Source organism: Parasteatoda tepidariorum, chromosome 2, assembly GCF_043381705.1.
Source record: "Parasteatoda tepidariorum isolate YZ-2023 chromosome 2, CAS_Ptep_4.0, whole genome shotgun sequence".
Taxonomy (NCBI): Eukaryota; Metazoa; Arthropoda; class Arachnida; order Araneae; family Theridiidae; genus Parasteatoda; species Parasteatoda tepidariorum.
In genome coordinates this window covers 42792482-42810941 of record NC_092205.1, presented here as the reverse complement: position 1 = coordinate 42810941, position 18460 = coordinate 42792482, and the positions used below count along the sequence as shown (strand labels likewise).

Sequence of the window (18460 nt, the reverse complement as noted above, 5' to 3'; positions counted from 1 at the left end):
ATTTAATTATTTTATTAATTTACAAACTGCTAAATTTTTCTGAAAACACGCTCAAGTTCTTGTGCTATATAAAACTGGAAAAAATAGCGAAAAATAAGTAATTTCTCCTGATTGTGAAACACAGGATTTAGGAAATTTTAAATTTCTAAAAAAATGAATTTTTTTAGAATACTTTTAAAGTGCTAAAATTAAGAAATATTAAGAGTCCATTTTAAATTTAAATAATATTTGGTGGATTAGTTAGTGATGATATGTTCATACATATAAAAATCTCATGTAAATGATAATCCATCCGTGCAATCTCATTAGACAAATAAATTACATGATATGATTCAATTTTGTACATGAAATTCCAGATTTCTTTGGTAGTCATTACCATAAAATTATTAAAAGTTTTAAAGGTATATCTTACTTGTAAATTTTTTCTTTATTAATGTAGACAGTTATTCATGGCCTAACAGTCAAGAAGAACTGTGAGTTTGGAACAGTTATTTATGACTGTTAGGTCAAGTTTAGCCTATATTAAGCCAACACTACCCATGCTAATTCTGAAAATGACACAAAACGTTAAAGCCTTACTTATGAGAAAATGAAAAGTGTTTGCTGGCTAATCTTTCACATTAAAAAAGTTATTCAAATGCTGAATTATTCAGAAATGAATAAATAAGTTAAAATTTAAGTGATAAAAAGCGAAAAGTGTTTACAAAACCATACAAATCATTATAAAAGTCTGTCACAGCAAAAAACATTAAAAACAACAAAACCATTTTGAGTATCGGAAGAAATTAGATGATGTTTCTAATAATCACCTTTCACACTACCTTTAATTATTCTCTAACAATCAAATTGGTTTTGATGCTTTAAAACCCTCTTCACTGCGATTGACTTCAATAATGATTCGTCAAATTTTGATAGTGATTGTTTCATATTTTCGCCATTTTAAAATTGCAATTCCTAACGTGTTCATTTTTTTTCAACTTTCGTCAAATTTTCTAAAAATATACATTAACGGGCAAAAACACAGCATCATCTTGAAAAATTAATATTTTGCATTAATACATCACAATATTAACACACATTACAGCATTAACATTAGTGGATTAAAATATTAACATTAATGCATTGTTTTAAAGCATAAAATTAGCATAATTGATGTAAATTAAGTTAATTAATTTAATAAGTTAGTTAATAAGTAATTAATTATAATTATTAATAATAATACTAAATAATTGAGTTAAGTTAATAAATTAAGTGATGTAAATAATTGAGAAAATATCATGCAATGTAAATGATGTAACAAAACTAAAGCAATCTTATTTAAATTTGGCACGCCTTATCGAGAATTTAAATTTGAATTTTCGTTAGAGCTGTATGTAAAGCTAGTTATTTTTGGTAAATTTTAGTCTGTACATTAATAAATAGGTTGCTCTCAAAGAAAAAAGTACCCATTTTTTAATATCTAGTCAATAATAGTTTTGCAAACTATTAAGTATGCAGAAGTTTTAAAAGTTAGTTTTCTTGAAAGAAAGTTCAACGAACTCAAAAGGTTTCTTAAAAAATATTCTTGACACGTTGAGCAATAAGGTTTTAAATGGATTATTTTGAAATTCATTTTACCCATTGCCAATTTTTTAACTAGCATTTTCATAACAATAAAATTTAAATTAAATCTCTTATGTTACTAGGGCAGTTGATTTTTCCACTATAAGTGTCATTTCCCCTTGGGAATAGCGTATAATTATTATTATAGCGATATTATTTAATTATTTTATTGTAATAAGTCAGAGAATGTATAAATAGTTTATTTAGTTATGGAGCAATGCTTTACATATTTTAAAAGTTTTCAGTTTATCTTTAGTCGTTGAAGCACAGTTTCTATTAGTTTTTCTGGAAATTCAAAGTGCACATTGTGTGTAGCACCTTCGAATTCAATTAATTCAGCATTCGGAAAATGTTTCTTAATATGAGCTTCCTCTTTACCTCTATAAAAATAAATGAAAAAAATGTTAATAAAACAAAATATTAAAGTATTAAAAATACATAGACAATTAGCAACAATTTTAGAACTTACGTATTTCCAGTTGCTTTTTTTTACAATAAAAACTTTTAGCTTCTCCCCAAAGATAGATTAAAATTTTTCTTTTTCTGTATTAAAATTTTAACAGATGTGATAATTTTTTTAAAAATTTAATGCATCATAATTTAAAGTAGTTTAAAATTTTCATACCTTAATCCAAAGAAATTTCAATAATTATTAAATTAAATAATTATTAAATAGTGGCTCCATGCCTGATGCCGAAGCAATTTGTAATCATTTTCTGTATAATTCAAGCAGGATTTATCATTATTTTTATCGAAAAAATTAAATTTATTGAAGTAAAATTCCGACCACTTTAAGACTAGTTAGACTACTAAAATTTTAACTGCAGATCTGTGCTGAATAATAAAGGATTGAAAAGTCGACCATTTACTCTACTTGAAAATGAACAACTTTTAAGTCAAATTGCAAATAAAAGTGAATCCAGGTCTTCTAAATACATTTAGAAATACTTGGATTAAATAAAGTTGATTTTATGCTTTTCGTTTTTAATTGCTTAGAGCTAAAAATAGTTTGGGAAGTTTGACGCGAACATTGAGAAAAACGGATAGTTAAGAAAATGGTAAAACTGCAACAGGTAAACAATAAAAATTTACGAATTAAAATGTAATTTTAAACTAAGAATTTCATCTTTAAATTGAAAATTAAATTTTTAAAAGTAAAAGGAAAACTGTTGAGTTTCATCTTAATCACTCTAAACTATTATGAATTTAAATACAAAACATTTTCGTTCTTATTTGAGTTTAGGCAAATCTCTATTATTATATATTTTATAATTTATTAATAAAATCATAAAATATAATGAATTGTATAATTTTCGATTGATATATTGATGCAATTTTTAAAATTAAATATCAGTAAAAATATAGTTAAAATTTTTTTCTGTGACATAAAATTATTAAGTTGACTGTTTTCAGAATTATAAGTTTAAAACACTTCAATGTATTTTCGGATGAAGATCTAATGGAGGAATTTTTGAACTAATTTTGGTGTCCAGATCAGCACCAGCTTAAGACTTCAAACCAAAATTCTAACATGATTGTAACTCATTAATTTTTATTTATTTATATTTTTTTATTGAAGTTCAAATTTATTGGAATTATTAAAAAAAAGCACGTATTACTTTTATCAATTTATAAAAACGAGAAAGAACTCGTAACAATGTGGCCACCACTCCTATAATAATTCTCAATGTTTCAAAAATTATCTTACAAATCAGTGATCACTCCTACTTTCGGCTGTAGATTCATCTTAGATCATACCTATTTGCTATTGGTACACGTGTTTTTATCCCAGCTGATATTTAAGCTGAAAAAATTTTGAATCGAATTCGTGATAAACGTGATTAAGAGTTTTACTAAAAATAAAAACTATTATCCTTAAAGTAAAAGGTTGAAAGATTTCAAATCTTTATTTAAAGCATGAAAATTAATTCTTTACTCACTCTCAAAAGCATTTAATTTTCATACGCAATTTAACCATTAACCGTCAAATTAACCGTCATAGATTTTTAGTGGATTCTCACCAAAATAATTAAATCCAAAATCCGCTCAGTTGATTCTTGATATGTTTTAACTCAGTCATAAAATTATTTATTGAACAACATTCATTCACACAAAGAAAAAAAATGAAAGAAATTAATTAACTAGTTAAATAAATAAATAAATTAATAAATCCCCAAATCAATTATTTATAAATTATACGGCTATTTTTCTTCAGAATATATATTTTTGTGTTTTGTTTACATTGAATAGTTCACCAAGTATCAATTACATTAATTTATTGGAATTCTATTCCTTCAACACTCACTATTAGAACATAATATTTACAGTTGACTTTTGGTGCAAAAGTCAAAGGTTGTACAAAGACCTTCAAAATAAGGCATTTAACTTCAACTTTAACTGTCTAAATCTGCTTGTGCCTAATCAGTGAACCATAATGGCATATATACTTCATCAGCAAATACATACTAATGAGAAGTAGGTTAGAAAATCAGTGTATTTGGGGAATATGGTGCGTATATATTCTCTCAGATAATTGATAACCAATAAGTTAACATAAATATTTAATTACAAAAAATACCGAAGGAAATTTACCAAGAAAAATAGAGGTTTTATTTAATACGACAAATAGTTTGTTGCCGCACAGATCCACAATACTGTCTTTAAGATGAAATTTCGATGTTTTTCACCGGAAATTATTTTTCACAAATCAGGTACTCATTTTCTCTCGCATCCAGTGAGAATGACCCTTAAGTAAAAAAAAGCCGAACAAGGTCAATATCTCACTTGTTTTGAAAAATTATGTAAGTTACACACTTTTTTGATCTCCCAGTAAGATCAAGGTGGCTACTAAAGCTCATTTCCGTTAAGGGGTAAGCAAATATATTGAGCTTAAACCCAAAGTCTTAAAAACAATTTATAGTTATCCCTTAATTATTTACAAAATCAACTAGTCAAAAATAGACTTTAGAAGTTTAGATTCACATTACATAAAAGTTGAAAAAGTAGATCTATAAATTGATTTGATTATGCAATACTTAAAACTTTCTTCTCCAGTTAATTTCCTTATTGGTCACGTTTAATAATAATAATTGATGACCTTCAAACTTGTATGAAATTATTGTAATTTTTTTTTGCACTCTAACTGTCAAATATTTCTGTACCCTAGGAGTACGCCATTCATATCTTGCCCTTTATAGGTACTTCTATAGTGTATATCTCATTAGAATATATTCACTGAAATATAAACCTTTGTGGCTCCTAATTGGCTCAAGTACATTTCGAGAATTCAAATCGATGAAAAAAAAGTCTTTCAAAGAGTTTTTGAGTAATTTTTTAACCTGGTGCTAAAAGTCAATTGAAGTTATTTAGTTCCTAATAATTAGCAAAGAAGTGGTGGAACCCAAACTAATTACACAGACAATAAAATTCTTGTAAAATTACCGTATTGTATGATAAGGACAGTTTTGGTAAAAAAAAACTAGCAAAACGTAATTTTAGTTAATAAATCCTAAATGTATGGTATTTAAACCATTCATTTGATAATTTTTCCGTTAATATCGTAATGGTTTGCCAGAAATTCTCGTTTTTAAATATATAGTTCTTTTTATTAGACATTTTGTAAAAAGTACAAAATTGAGGAATAAATTTAACCGAATAAATGATTTTAATGCGCTGTTCCAAGATATCATGATAAAATTACCAAATTTTACAATATTTTCCAATTTTATCATACATTATAAAACCATAGTTTAATCTTAATTTTACCAAAATCATTGTCAAAGCGCTTTGGTAAAATTTTTTTAGTGTTCCCATAGAGCCAGAAACATGGTAAAGTTTACTATATTCTGGTAGTTTTGAACATATTTTTTTCTCAGTGTATCTATGCTATGGCGCACACTTAGTTTAAAAGGGATTTCGTAACGAACTGGTTTTTTTAGGATTGATTTTCCAGATAGCTGAATTAGTAACAACCTAGGTATAAAATCAATCCAGTTGGAAATGAATTAAAATTTATTTATGAATACTGTAACTTACACAAAAAAGGGCGAAAGTGCTCCATATATGAAGTATGCTGGTCCATCAAACTGACCAACGGGTTCAGTCATGATTTCATCTATCTTCGTTAAAATTGGTATTATAACATCTTTGTTAAACTTCACGTCATAACTACCATCACTGCTTCGCTTGAGTTGGATTCCAGAATTGAATAATTTTTCCTTCTCTGTAACATCTGGCTATAAAAATTAAAGTGCTCTCTTAAAAAATAGGTTCAGCACATCATAATAATGGACCATAATATTTTTACCTCGAGCTATATCACTGCAAAAAGGTGTTTGATTGTTCAAGTTAGACCATAGAATAGTGTAATCAAGTTTGAGAATAACGATAACATGGTTCAACTTATCATCGTAAAAATTCATTGATTTTGCATGCATCGTCTGTATTCATTGATTTTGTGTACTACTGTGTTCTTTTATGATTGCCAAGTTTTTGAGTTGGCGAATTTTGGATAATATGCCATTAGTCAACTTTTAATTATCAGGGTCTTTTTACCTGATATTAAAGTATAAATAACTAAACACTATAAGGGCCTTTTGGCCTTAGTTTGCTTTGAGGATTATAGTGGCTCTAAATTAAATGTACAGGTGTCTTATTTATTAATCATAAGTATTGTGCCATTCCTTTATTATTGTAAACCAAGTTTGTCAGGCTGTTACCCTTGACATATGTAATTTTAAATGAATTTTAATAAATGCTACGGTGGTGCTTCGCCGGGTTCACTGACCGGCACACACCGAGCCTGCGCCCCCTCTCCTAGGTGGGCCTGCCGCGGCGACGGGTTTGAAACTTTACGTATGCCCTAAAATTATAGGGTGGGGCGAAAATTACTTTACCTTATCATCATAAAAGGGATTCAGCAAATTTGAAGGAAATCATGGTTTAAATTGCTTCAAAATGTCAATCAATGTAAACTCATATAATATTTTTGGAAAGTATTTTCTAACTTACTTTATAAAGCATTTCTAGCTAATTTCTTTACCAAATAGTGCTTACGGATCATTTTTAAAACCAAAAAGGTTCCCAAAATGATGAATGAATGAGCAATGAACAGGACTTCACACAATAAGTAATGTTGATATCCCCAATAGGTAAAAAATACATATAATGAACAAAGTTCCAGTTAAAAATATTGATAGTAGTATTAATGATGTACTAGTAGTATTAAATGACTGCTACAACAAAGTTTTTTTTTTAAAAGGCCAACAATTATATGCAATTTTTATCAAAAAATTTAATTGACATCAAAATGAGAACATTGTAACTGACTACTTACAGCATCTGGCGGAATTTTACTGTATAAGTCTTCTAGTGCATGCTTGACTGCATCGTCTGGATCCAGGTCGTTGGGTATTTCAGAAACGCTTACCAGCCATAACTTTAAAAAATCACTAACAAATTTAAGAATTTCCGCCGGTAATTTCTTTGTGAACATATCTTCTATGAAAACCATTTCCACTCTTTCAGGCTAAAATGAAATAGAACTGTAATAGTGTAAAAACATTCTTTGTGGAAAAATATTCCCGTGTTCCAAAAATGTCTAGTAATTTAAAAATAAATAACTAAGTGAATGAGAACACACATTTTGTGCACAACTATTTAAAATACAACATTTAAAAATACACAAAATTACAAGCACTATGGCAACTCTTATACCACTCACGTTTGTCTATCTCTGCTGTAAAAAATATTTCGAAATTGATCTAAATATATGACTATAAGTATATAAAATTAGTGGAAAAGGAAATGTTGAAAGTTTTTAAAACCAAAAATAGTTTTTAAGACCGAATGTAAGCATTTTTTTTAAAGGAAAAATTATTTTTTCGAACATTTCTTGAACCGGTTCTATGAATCTGGTCTGCCAGTTCTGATTTTTGAGAAGAATTGAATTTTCAAAAACTTAGTAGGTATTTTAAAAATAATTTTTTGTGATAATGTTTAAATTGTTTTTCGATTTGATATAATGATTGGTTGTGGTGTCTTACTTGAACTTAGAAGGCAAAGACTTCGAACTTTGCGAACTTTTTTTTTGGCAAAGGGGCTGTTGTGTTTGAACATTTAACGTTCCCATAAAGCTCTTTAATAAAAGCTGTTAAAACAAGGAAAATATTATTAAATGCTTAGTAATATAGGTAATTGATTTACCAACTACGTCACGAATTTTTTCACTACTTTTATTTAAGAATAATGCAAGGAACACAGGTTGTTCCTATTGCCTACATAGGTAGTTTGGAACATTCGATACCGTAACATGTTTAGAAAAGTACTTTTTCAATTATTCTAACAAAATAATAAAGAAACAAATAACTACAAAATAACTTGGAACTGGAACTGTGTTCACGGCACCTGCACTGAAGTGCTTATTCACGGTAGAACAGTTCAGCCTATGAAGATATAATGCAGATGGTGTATTCAATAGAAAAAAAATTATGAGAATTCTTAAAAGAATGGAAAGATGGTTTCAAGATCCATAAAATAGAGAAGGCATGATGACTTCACTTGGCCTAAAGTAACTTGCTTTTTCTCAATGAGTAACAATTAAAATTAAATCTGTGCTGTAATTTAACACGTTTACTGTCCATATCGTTCTAATTTGGTGACTATCACCCCGAACACTCTCAGAAATAAAACGCACATTTTTGACAATTCAGCAATCCTTGAGCTGAATTTCGTTAATTTTGAGAATTTTGTCCCGAAATTACGTGATTTGTGACAAAACGCTAACTCTAAAATTTGTGACTAAAATATTCCAACTCGGAACCTCATCTCAGTTCATTGCGGGAACATAAACCGGAAACGTTTTAGTCAAAACGAAAAAAGTTTCATGAAAGTTTAGCACGCATTTTTTTTTTACCGTAGCAGTGTTAAATATAAACCGCAGACTCTAACATTGACTATCCAGTTTCCAATTAGACAGAACACGGGCATTTATTACAAATTTGTCAAAAAAACCTTATGAAATGTAATTTTTAACTCGTGAAGTATTGTTTTAACAATAATTTGAATGTTTTACACCATTCTTGTTTTTATCAGGTCTTAAAAAGTTGCTTTTTCCTTTAAATTTTTTTTTTTTAAAAAAGTTGTTTCTGTTCACACAAGCCATATTACTCGGGGCAAGTGTTGGGAATCTCGATAACTTTCTCAGGTGTCATTGATTACAACCCAGAAAGTTATATCTAAAGCCAAAATAAAAATAATTTCAATCTATGCCTTATTGGAGAATAAATATTGACGTATATTAATTGAAGTACTAATTTGTAATAGAGCATTTAACTATACTGAGAAAGACATTTTTGTACGGAAATCAATACATTTGAGAACCGTTATTAAATTTGGCTCATTTGACAAGTATTTAGATTTTTTTTTATTTTATCAAAAAAATTGAAACGTCAACTTTAAATGTGTATTGAGATGCAGTCCTCTAGTAGTTATATCAGTCATTGACGATAAAAGTTTAACAACAATTTTTTTTCTTGAAATTATTGAAATATTCTTTTTTTTTTAGAAAAATGAAAGATTAATAAATAGAATAGCTATATAAATCTTTCATTTTTAATTGAGCATCATAATCCCCTATCTGTAAACAACTTCCACTCTATCACTGTACCTGATTTTTATTTTATAAAAAAAACTTGAGTAGCACATTTGTGTAAGAAGTTTCAATATATTTATGTCGATTTGATATCATTGCGACTTAACAAGGGGGAAGAAAACTAAAGTTGCTGACTCACAAATGACAAAATCCATTTAAAGCATGTCCACACACTCTCAGAAATAAACTCACTTTTGACAATTTTGACGATTTCAGCACTCTAACTTTTGACAATTTAGAAATATTTGAGCTACATTTCGTTAATTATGAATATTATTTCTTCACGAAATCACGTGGTATGTGACAAAACGGGGACTCTCAAATAGGTGACGAAAATGTATCCTTAACTCGAAACCTCATTGTAGTGTATTGTGGGATCTTGTTAAACAGAATAAAGCTAGGAGAAGATTAGACGAGCGAAAATAAAGAAGAAATACTAGCAGGATGGGTTGTATAGTGGACAAGGAGTTTGCCTCGCACAGGAGAATCCGGGTTCGAATCATAGGCGAAATTTATCTAACTGTTCCATTTTTCTTTCTTGTGTTATTAAGGTAACACTCACTCAGCTGTATGTTAATCGCGAAGAAGTGGCTATTAGAAAAGTTAGGCATCACAAGGTTTTTTCTTTTTTGAAAAAAAAAGGAAATAGGATGACAAAATTCGTTTTTTTGAAGAATAAATAACTATCACGATAGTTATTTCGTCACTTTGACGACATATTCACTCAGAGCATATATCAGAAAACGGTTTCGTTACAAACGAAGAAAGTTTCGAGATATCTGAGTACGCTATTTTTACAGTGCACTAACCCCACCACCATGTGTTTACACTAGTCCCAAGAATGTTTGTTTATGCCTAATATTGATTAATAGAAACTATACTGAGCAAAAGTTAATATTGAAATAGGTAAAAAAAAACAGTATATTTTATAACACATTATCGCATTTGGTTGAAATTCTGAAAATAAAATGTGTTAACAAAAGAGTAGAGAGAAAATTTAAAAGTTAATTTTGCACCTTAAAATCCTTTTACAAATTTCTACTAAAGTATTAACAGTGTTAAAAGTTAATTTTACACCTTAAAAACCTTTTACAAATTTCTTCTAAATTATTAACAGTGTTAAAAGTTAATTTTGCTCCTTAAAAACCTTTTACAAATTTCTACTAAAGTATTAACAGTGTGCTTATGAGTGTACATCAAAGTTGCAAATTAACAATATTTCATAGAGGAGATTTGGTTAATAAATAAATAAGCTATTCAAAACGACCACATTAGATCCATGTACACATTAGCCTTCCTCTCTCCTAGATTGAAAACGTAAAGAAATGCATGGAAAACACATCATCTTACATTTTTTAAAGCTGCTCTGATTGCCGTTATTCCACCCATGCTGTGTCCAACTAAGACAGCTTTCGGAACATCGATGGTATCCATAAATTGGAACAAATCCTCTACATTAAGATCGAAATTAAAAGATTCTGTAAATTGACTATCCCCATGATTTCTTGCATCATATGCATAAGCCTGGTAAGGAAAGGGAAAAAATATATAGTAAAAACAATTTGTCTAAAAATTCGAAACAATCAATTACTTTAAATACAAAGTTTGTAGAAAAAATTAAGTTAATGAAATACTGTTTTGAAATTGAACTATACAGAATAATACCTTGTAATTTTCTTAATGATTAAAGTAATTCGAAAAACGGTTTCTGTCCTCCTTTAAGATGAATATCATTTAAAGATAAATTTAAAATAATATTTTAATGAAATGAACTTGAATTATTTAAAGTATAATGTTTCTAATTAACTTCATAAATAGGATCATGTGGAGTAAAGAGGGTATAAAATCGAACTTTTTTTTAAAAGAAGGCTCTAAACCAAACCATTGAATTTATTTTACTGCAAATTTTGATGCATTTTATATACATTGGATTCATATAGATTAATTATAAGCCATAACTTATCTATTTTGGTTGATTGTTTTCTTACACTAATGCATTTAAAAGAACATGTTTTGATGCACCTATTTTACCCCAGAGTGGGGTATGGGTTTAGTTCTAAAGTTAGTATATATTTCCCTAAACCATATATGCAAATAATGTTTTAGAAATAAAAAATCTCTTAAATAAACGTATCATGATTATATTATATTAAGAAAAAATGCTAAAAAATATTTTTTTAAAATTAAATTAAAGAGTTAATGTTCAAAGCTGTCAAAATTAGGTTTCACTTCAAATGCAGTATATTTTGCTGAACTCTACACAATTTCATTAAAAAGCAAGAAAAGTGTGATAGTTTATGGTTTATTTGAAATATAAATGAGAGAGTAAATATTAATAACTATAGTGGTAATTTAAAGTGTTTTTACTGTCTATACCAGTCATGTATTTTTATTGAATTAATTGAAGGATATTGTTTTGTTTTCCATGAAAAAACTGCCTTATGAAGGCAGATACTTGCGTGAAAACTCATCTATATCTTTAAATATGCCTATTAATTAGCCCCATTATGCTATTTCGGTAATTCTTTTAACTGTATAATTTGTCTGTTGTATTGTTATTCCTTATATCATTCTTCTCTTAAAAAATTAAAATTTAAAAGAAATTTTAATTTCAGCGTTAAAATTACTATTGTAGGTCTATCATAAAACAAGTAAATTATTTTTTAGCTATTTCATTATAAAATGTAGAGCATTAGATACTTATTAAAGTATCTAATGTTCTAAAAATCTAACTAAAGTATCTTACTAAAGAATCTAAAGTACTAAAGTATCTAAAGCTAACACAGAAGTAAAAAAAAGAAATCTAATACAGCACTTAGCTACGCCTGCTATTCCCACTTTTCCCCACCTCAGAAAACAATTCATAATAAATAGAATTTTCAAATTTATTATTAAACTTCTTTGTAGATCGGTTCTTTAGACGTTTCCCTATCAGTTGGAACTAAAATTAATAGTTTTCGGCATTTTTCAATAATATTAGAAAAAAGTTCATCAACAGTTTAAACTAACATACTTTATAAGTTGATCAGAAACATACAATTTGTAAACTTTAAATTTTTTTTTATCGTTTTATAAGACAGAAGTAAAAATGTTCGCTACAATCCCAGTTAATGTTTCCAAAAATATTAAATAAATTATATCAGTTTTAAAGGAGAAAATTTTTTTTTTTCAACACTTATTCCATGTATTTTTAACGCTTACCCATGTTTTTTTTAACACTTATCCCACACTTCATCCCATGTATCAACTTTACTGATATTGCTTTTGGATAAATTTTAATTTATGCATATTACGCCATAATATTTATTTTTATACTTTAACGAAATAATATAAAATGTTAATGTTAAAGAAGGAATTGGGGTGATGTGAAGATATATCCTTAGTAGCTTTTTGGTTTCGTTAAAAATGCTATAAAAGTATCGAGTATGACTGAGTTCGTTCGAATAAGCACTGATTTTCAAAATTATTAAAAAATACACTGTTATATCACCAGAAATGCATTAAAAGCTTGCAGTATATTACCGTTCTTTGAGACCCATCTGCAATAAGTTGTGCAATATCAATCCAATTCTCCTTAGAGCCGCTTAACCCATGAATGAATATGATAGGAGATAAGTTTTTGCCTTTTCCACCGGCCGGCTTGAATACTTTATACGAAAGTTTAATTGGAATAGACCTGAAATAGAAATAAAAAAAGAAAGACAAAAAGGAAAGCGGTTAGATTTTAAAAATTTGCCTCTTTTATCATTGGAATAAAGGGCACGTTTGGGTCATGACAGCAAAAAGATTGGGATGTTGAAGGTATTAAAAATTCCGAAGAAAAGGTATTATTTTTAAAAATTAATAGTCGTTTTCATAGGTGACACCAGGGAACTATTTTTTTTGATGCACTCATACAAATACTTGTTCCTGCCCTATTTGGGTGCGGTTATTTCAAATCTAAAATAAGTTTGCTCCTAAAGCTACAGTTTTTTTAAATGATATTTTAGTCTATTTTTTTGCCATGGCATTTTTCTATATTTTACTACTTAAAATTGCTACATTTAGGAAGGAGTCATATAAATGTTGTGACAAACTTCTAGGGAAGTTAGGGCACATCATCAGGAGGATAAAAATTGCATAGGAACCCATGTCCGGAAAAGTCGTCCTACTCGGCTAGGGACGCAACCCTATTATGAGTTGTTTCATAGTATGCTTCTGAACAGGTCATAACAGGGAAGCGCCCCTAGCCGCTTACGACGGTATTTCCTACGCAATTTTAATCCCGATAATATGTCCTAACTCCCCTAGAAGTTTGTCGCAGTATTTATGTGACACTTGTTATATATAACGTTTTTAAACTTCTACATTTCAACAAAAAATGGACTGAAAATGTCATTTAAAAAATATTGTTTCTTGGAGATCGAAACAAATTACAGATTTGAAATATGCAATACGGAAGTATCTAAGATATGTTAAAAAATCTCATGCAACAGAAAAAAAGATGCTCCTTAGTGTAATTATAAGCTTTTATTTTTCTCAGTAACCGGCTTAAAACTTTTGTAATCAAAAGGGGCAATAAATCTCAAAAATAAATAAATATATAAAGACACAAAAACTTCTCTTTCAAATTTACTTTGATTAACTTTTTATGACGATCTAAGTGTTCAGAATGTGAGTAAACTTCTACTTTTTTAAATCAATATTACATTTTCATTATTAGGAAAATTTCATTTCTTGTAAATATTATTTTGTTATAATATAAGTAAGGTTGTTTTAAAAAGTTAAAATAAAAATTAATTATAAAAATAAAGAACTTATTTGGTCTTGATACTGATATAATCTTTACAAATATAATCAATAACAGAATTGATATTTTCAAATAAAACAAGCTTTAGAACACAAATCATAATAATTTGCTTATCTCTAATGAAAACTAAATGTTAAAATTTTGATTCTGAGAATGCTTATCTCTGGAACAATGAGCGACTCCTGCGTCGCAAGTTCATGATGTCTGTTCTACAATAGTCCGACAAAACTGTTAAAATAAAAAGGAATAAAAATGTATAAATTGAAATTTACACGGCCATGATACTGATATAATCTTCAACAAATATAACTAATGGCAGAATTGATGTTTTCATGATAAACATGTTTTTAAACTGGGGTTCACAAAAAAAGTTTTCTTAAGGAAAAAACCCAATCCATATATTGTTTTATTCATACCTACCTATATATGCAGAATATAAGAACAAGATATAGTATATATTGAAAAAATTATTGCCGAAATGTTACCTAAGGGATTACTAACAAAAAATATTCAAGAAAATAACTACTTTAGTCATTTATGTGCCTCCTAAATGATCATGCATTGATCATGATAACTTATTTTAATTATGTACCTCAGTTTCATTTGTCTTGTTATAACTTTTATATTAAATTTTGTCCTCAAAAATCAGACAACTGAAATAACTTTTACATCATATACTTTTATATGCCTAGTAATCAAGTTAAGTTTATTAAATATTCAGTTGATAATTTTGAAGAACAAATTGAACTGAGAATTAAAATTTTTTTTTATTGTTGTTGTTGTTAATTTACGTCGCACTAGAGCTGCACAATGGGCTATTGGCGACGGTCTGGGAAGCACCCTGGAGGAAAAATTTCTTTTATAGGAAATGCAATTTCAACTCGCAAATCTGAAAAAGTCCACTTGGTGAGTTTATAAATTATGTATAAAATCTTTATAAGATAAAGGTCATTATAAAATGATCAGTTGCTAATTTTAAAGAACTAATCGGTTTGATAATTACAAAAAAATTGTTTGGAAATGCAATTTCAAGTTGCAAAATCTAAAAGAAAAAACTCATTTGGTGAATTTAAGGATCATATATATATAATCAATATAAAATAAGAATCATTAAAAAATGATCAGTTGATAATTACAAGGGCAAACTGATTTAATTATTACAAAGAAAATTGATTGGAAATGCTATTTCACATTGAGAATCTGAAAAAAACCCACTTACTGAGATTAAAGATTATATATAAAATCATTTTAAGTAAGGATCATTATAAAATGACCAGTTGATAATTTCAAACGACAAATTGGTTTGTTAAGAAAATTTATTGGAAATATAATTCCAACTTGTAATATCTGAAAAATTCCACTTCGTTAGTTTAAGGATGGGTTCTGGGATTAGCCAAGTTGGCGACCCTGTTTTGAACACAATTCAAAGCATTTGCTCATCTTCTATGGCAACTGCTTCGATTTAGCGGGTACTAGAATGCTTATCGTGGGACATTCTGCGACTTCAGCATTGCGAGTTCGCACTGTAAAAAATTTTGGAACAAATTACGGTAAAACTTACTAGCCCCCTCAGGGTGCTGGTACTTTTTATCGTTAAATCCATTTTCACCGGAACATATTACAGAACAAAAATATCTGATATACCGGTATTTTTAAAGTAATAATCACAGAAAAATCCCTAAATCACTGTAATTTAATAAATATTATTATAAAAATTACGGCATAATATTTTATGGTAAAAATGGATGCACCCAAAATGCCGGNATAGATAATTTGTCACTTCAACCACACCTTCAAGTATGAATGTGCCCTTATGAAATATTGATGTTAGTTCAGTAGAAGGGAATAAATATATATACTGGGCAATTCCATATGTGACGGAATGACATTTTGACTTGCAAAATAACAATTAATAGAAGTTTCTATGTATCTAATTTCAAATAAAAATTTTTTTTCTCATGCATATCATTATTATTGGCATAATGCGCTTCATAAACTAAAAATACAGGATTTTCTATCTTTCTTACTTTTAATTTTACGAACTTTTTATTTGTGTGACGGAATGACATTTTGGCAACCAAGCTTTTGGCATGCCGCTTAGAACTGGTAGTTTCTGCGAATTTTGCAGCTATTATTTTTCTGAACTATTTTATACTTTTAGTATAATGTGTAAGCAATGTAAAATGTGAATTTGGAAAATTAACCTTAAGTTGGCTAGCAGTTATTAACATCTATTTGCTGTGACGGAATGACCGTGACGGAATGACAAAAAGTTTAGTAGAAGAAAGCCTTCATTTAAAAAATGTTTTATTAATATGTAAATGATAAACAGAATTTAACAGATAAACAGGATTAATATTTATGTAAGAATAAGTAAAAATTTCAACAATTTGAAAATTAGGCTGTCTCTGAAGAGGTTTTATATCTAACTTGCCAATGTCACATTTTATCTTTGTTCACAGGAAATTTATGCATTATTAAGACATGTGACTGAATGACGTAAAAGAAGTTACTTTTATTTTATATATTAAACTTAAAATGTTTACATTTTGTTCTATATGCATATTTTTATCAAAATATTGCAAAAGAAAGATACATTTCTTTTATTTTATAAGTATTTTTTCAAGAAAACAATTTGAGCACAAATGTGAACAATTCACTTGTCAGCCATGTGATTACTTTAGAATGCTGCCAGATTCAAAAAATTTGAAATTATCAAAAATGAAACGGCAATATGTAGACTTTGGCTATTTTTGAACATATTTTTAAAATTAAAATATGCAATTCACAAAAAAAAAATTCACTTAAAAGTTGACACTTCCGTGGAATTGCCCAATTACAAAAAAATTGTTTGGAAATGCAATTTCAAGTTGCAAAATCTGAAAGAAAAAACTCATTTGGTGAATTTAAGGATCATATATATATAATCAATATAAAATAAGAATCATTAAAAAATGATCAGTTGATAATTACAAGGGCAAACTGATTTAATTATTACAAAGAAAATTGATTGGAAATGCTATTTCACATTGAGAATCTGAAAAAAACCCACTTACTGAGATTAAAGATTATATATAAAATCATTTTAAGTAAGGATCATTATAAAATGACCAGTTGATAATTTCAAACGACAAATTGGTTTGTTAAGAAAATTTATTGGAAATATAATTCCAACTTGTAATATCTGAAAAATTCCACTTCGTTAGTTTAAGGATGGGTTCTGGGATTAGCCAAGTTGGCGACCCTGTTTTGAACACAATTCAAAGCATTTGCTCATCTTCTATGGCAACTGCTTCGATTTAGCGGGTACTAGAATGCTTATCGTGGGACATTCTGCGACTTCAGCATTGCGAGTTAGCACTGTAAAAAATTTTGGAACAAATTACGGTAAAACTTACTAGCCCCCTCAGGGTGCTGGTACTTTTTATCGTTAAATCCATTTTCACCGGAACATGTTACAGAACAAAAATATCTGATATACCGGTATTTTTAAAGTAATAATCACAGAAAAATCCCTAAATCACTGTAATTTAATAAATATTATTATAAAAATTACGGCATAATATTTTATGGTAAAAATGGATGCACCCAAAATGCCGGTACTATATACCGTAATTTGATTCTGTATTTTTTTACAGTGCGCACAGTTCTACAAAAATGTTGAAATAAAAATAAATAAAAGCATATTTTTTTAAACTTACTCAGTCATGGCTGTAATTTTCTATTTTCAGGTATTTCTTGTATCTAAGTAAGGAAATTAGAAATATATAAATAATTTCTCGCCTTGACAAAATTTTGAAACATAAAAACTTAACTCTTTTTGTCTGACACGAAAAGCGTTACTCTATTATTTACTTCCTCTTCATCTGATAGTCACTTTGTGCTTCCTTTTAACAACGGTCTGTGTTCACAAAAGCTCAATTGATTACGTAATATACTGCCTGACCATGAGTTTCATTACCGCAGTAGTCCAACGAGTTTTTGTTTGAAAAATTATTTAGGGTTCTCGGCTGTGAGATTAAATAACTATAATTTATTCTTTCCCCCAGGAAATAAAAAGTGTCTACTGTATAGAACGATACGTCATAAATAAGTATAAGCATTAACTAATTTATATGCGCGGCATTTTTTAAACATTTCAATAGACCTATTGTCGTAAACTATTGTTTAAATTCATGTTTGAAAAGAATAGTAAGTGTATGGTTTTTTTAAGGTTTTTTTATTGAAGTCTTTTTGAATTTTTTGACGTTAAAACTTATTTTTCCTTTGACATTAAAACTTATTTTTCGATTTTTTAAAAGTTGAGTTTTTATACCACGTAAAAAAATGGGTTACTTTTCATTTTTTAATTTGAAAGTATGAAAATTTAAAAATACCTACAACATTCTCAATTTTAATAAAACTATGAAAAAAAAAGA

General features: G+C 28.2%; 1 protein-coding gene across 1 annotated transcript; it reads right to left on the bottom strand.

The window, feature by feature from the left end:
* Positions 1-1781: 1781 nt before the first annotated feature.
* On the bottom strand, positions 1782-17754 carry LOC107441218 (sn-1-specific diacylglycerol lipase ABHD11; the record flags this gene model as incomplete). Its single annotated transcript, XM_016054389.4, is given in 6 exon segments — positions 1782-1982; positions 5638-5837; positions 6938-7129; positions 10604-10777; positions 12776-12929; positions 17744-17754. Coding segments are annotated over 6 exon segments (867 nt in total). The 3' UTR covers positions 1782-1843.
* Positions 17755-18460: the final 706 nt, after the last annotated feature.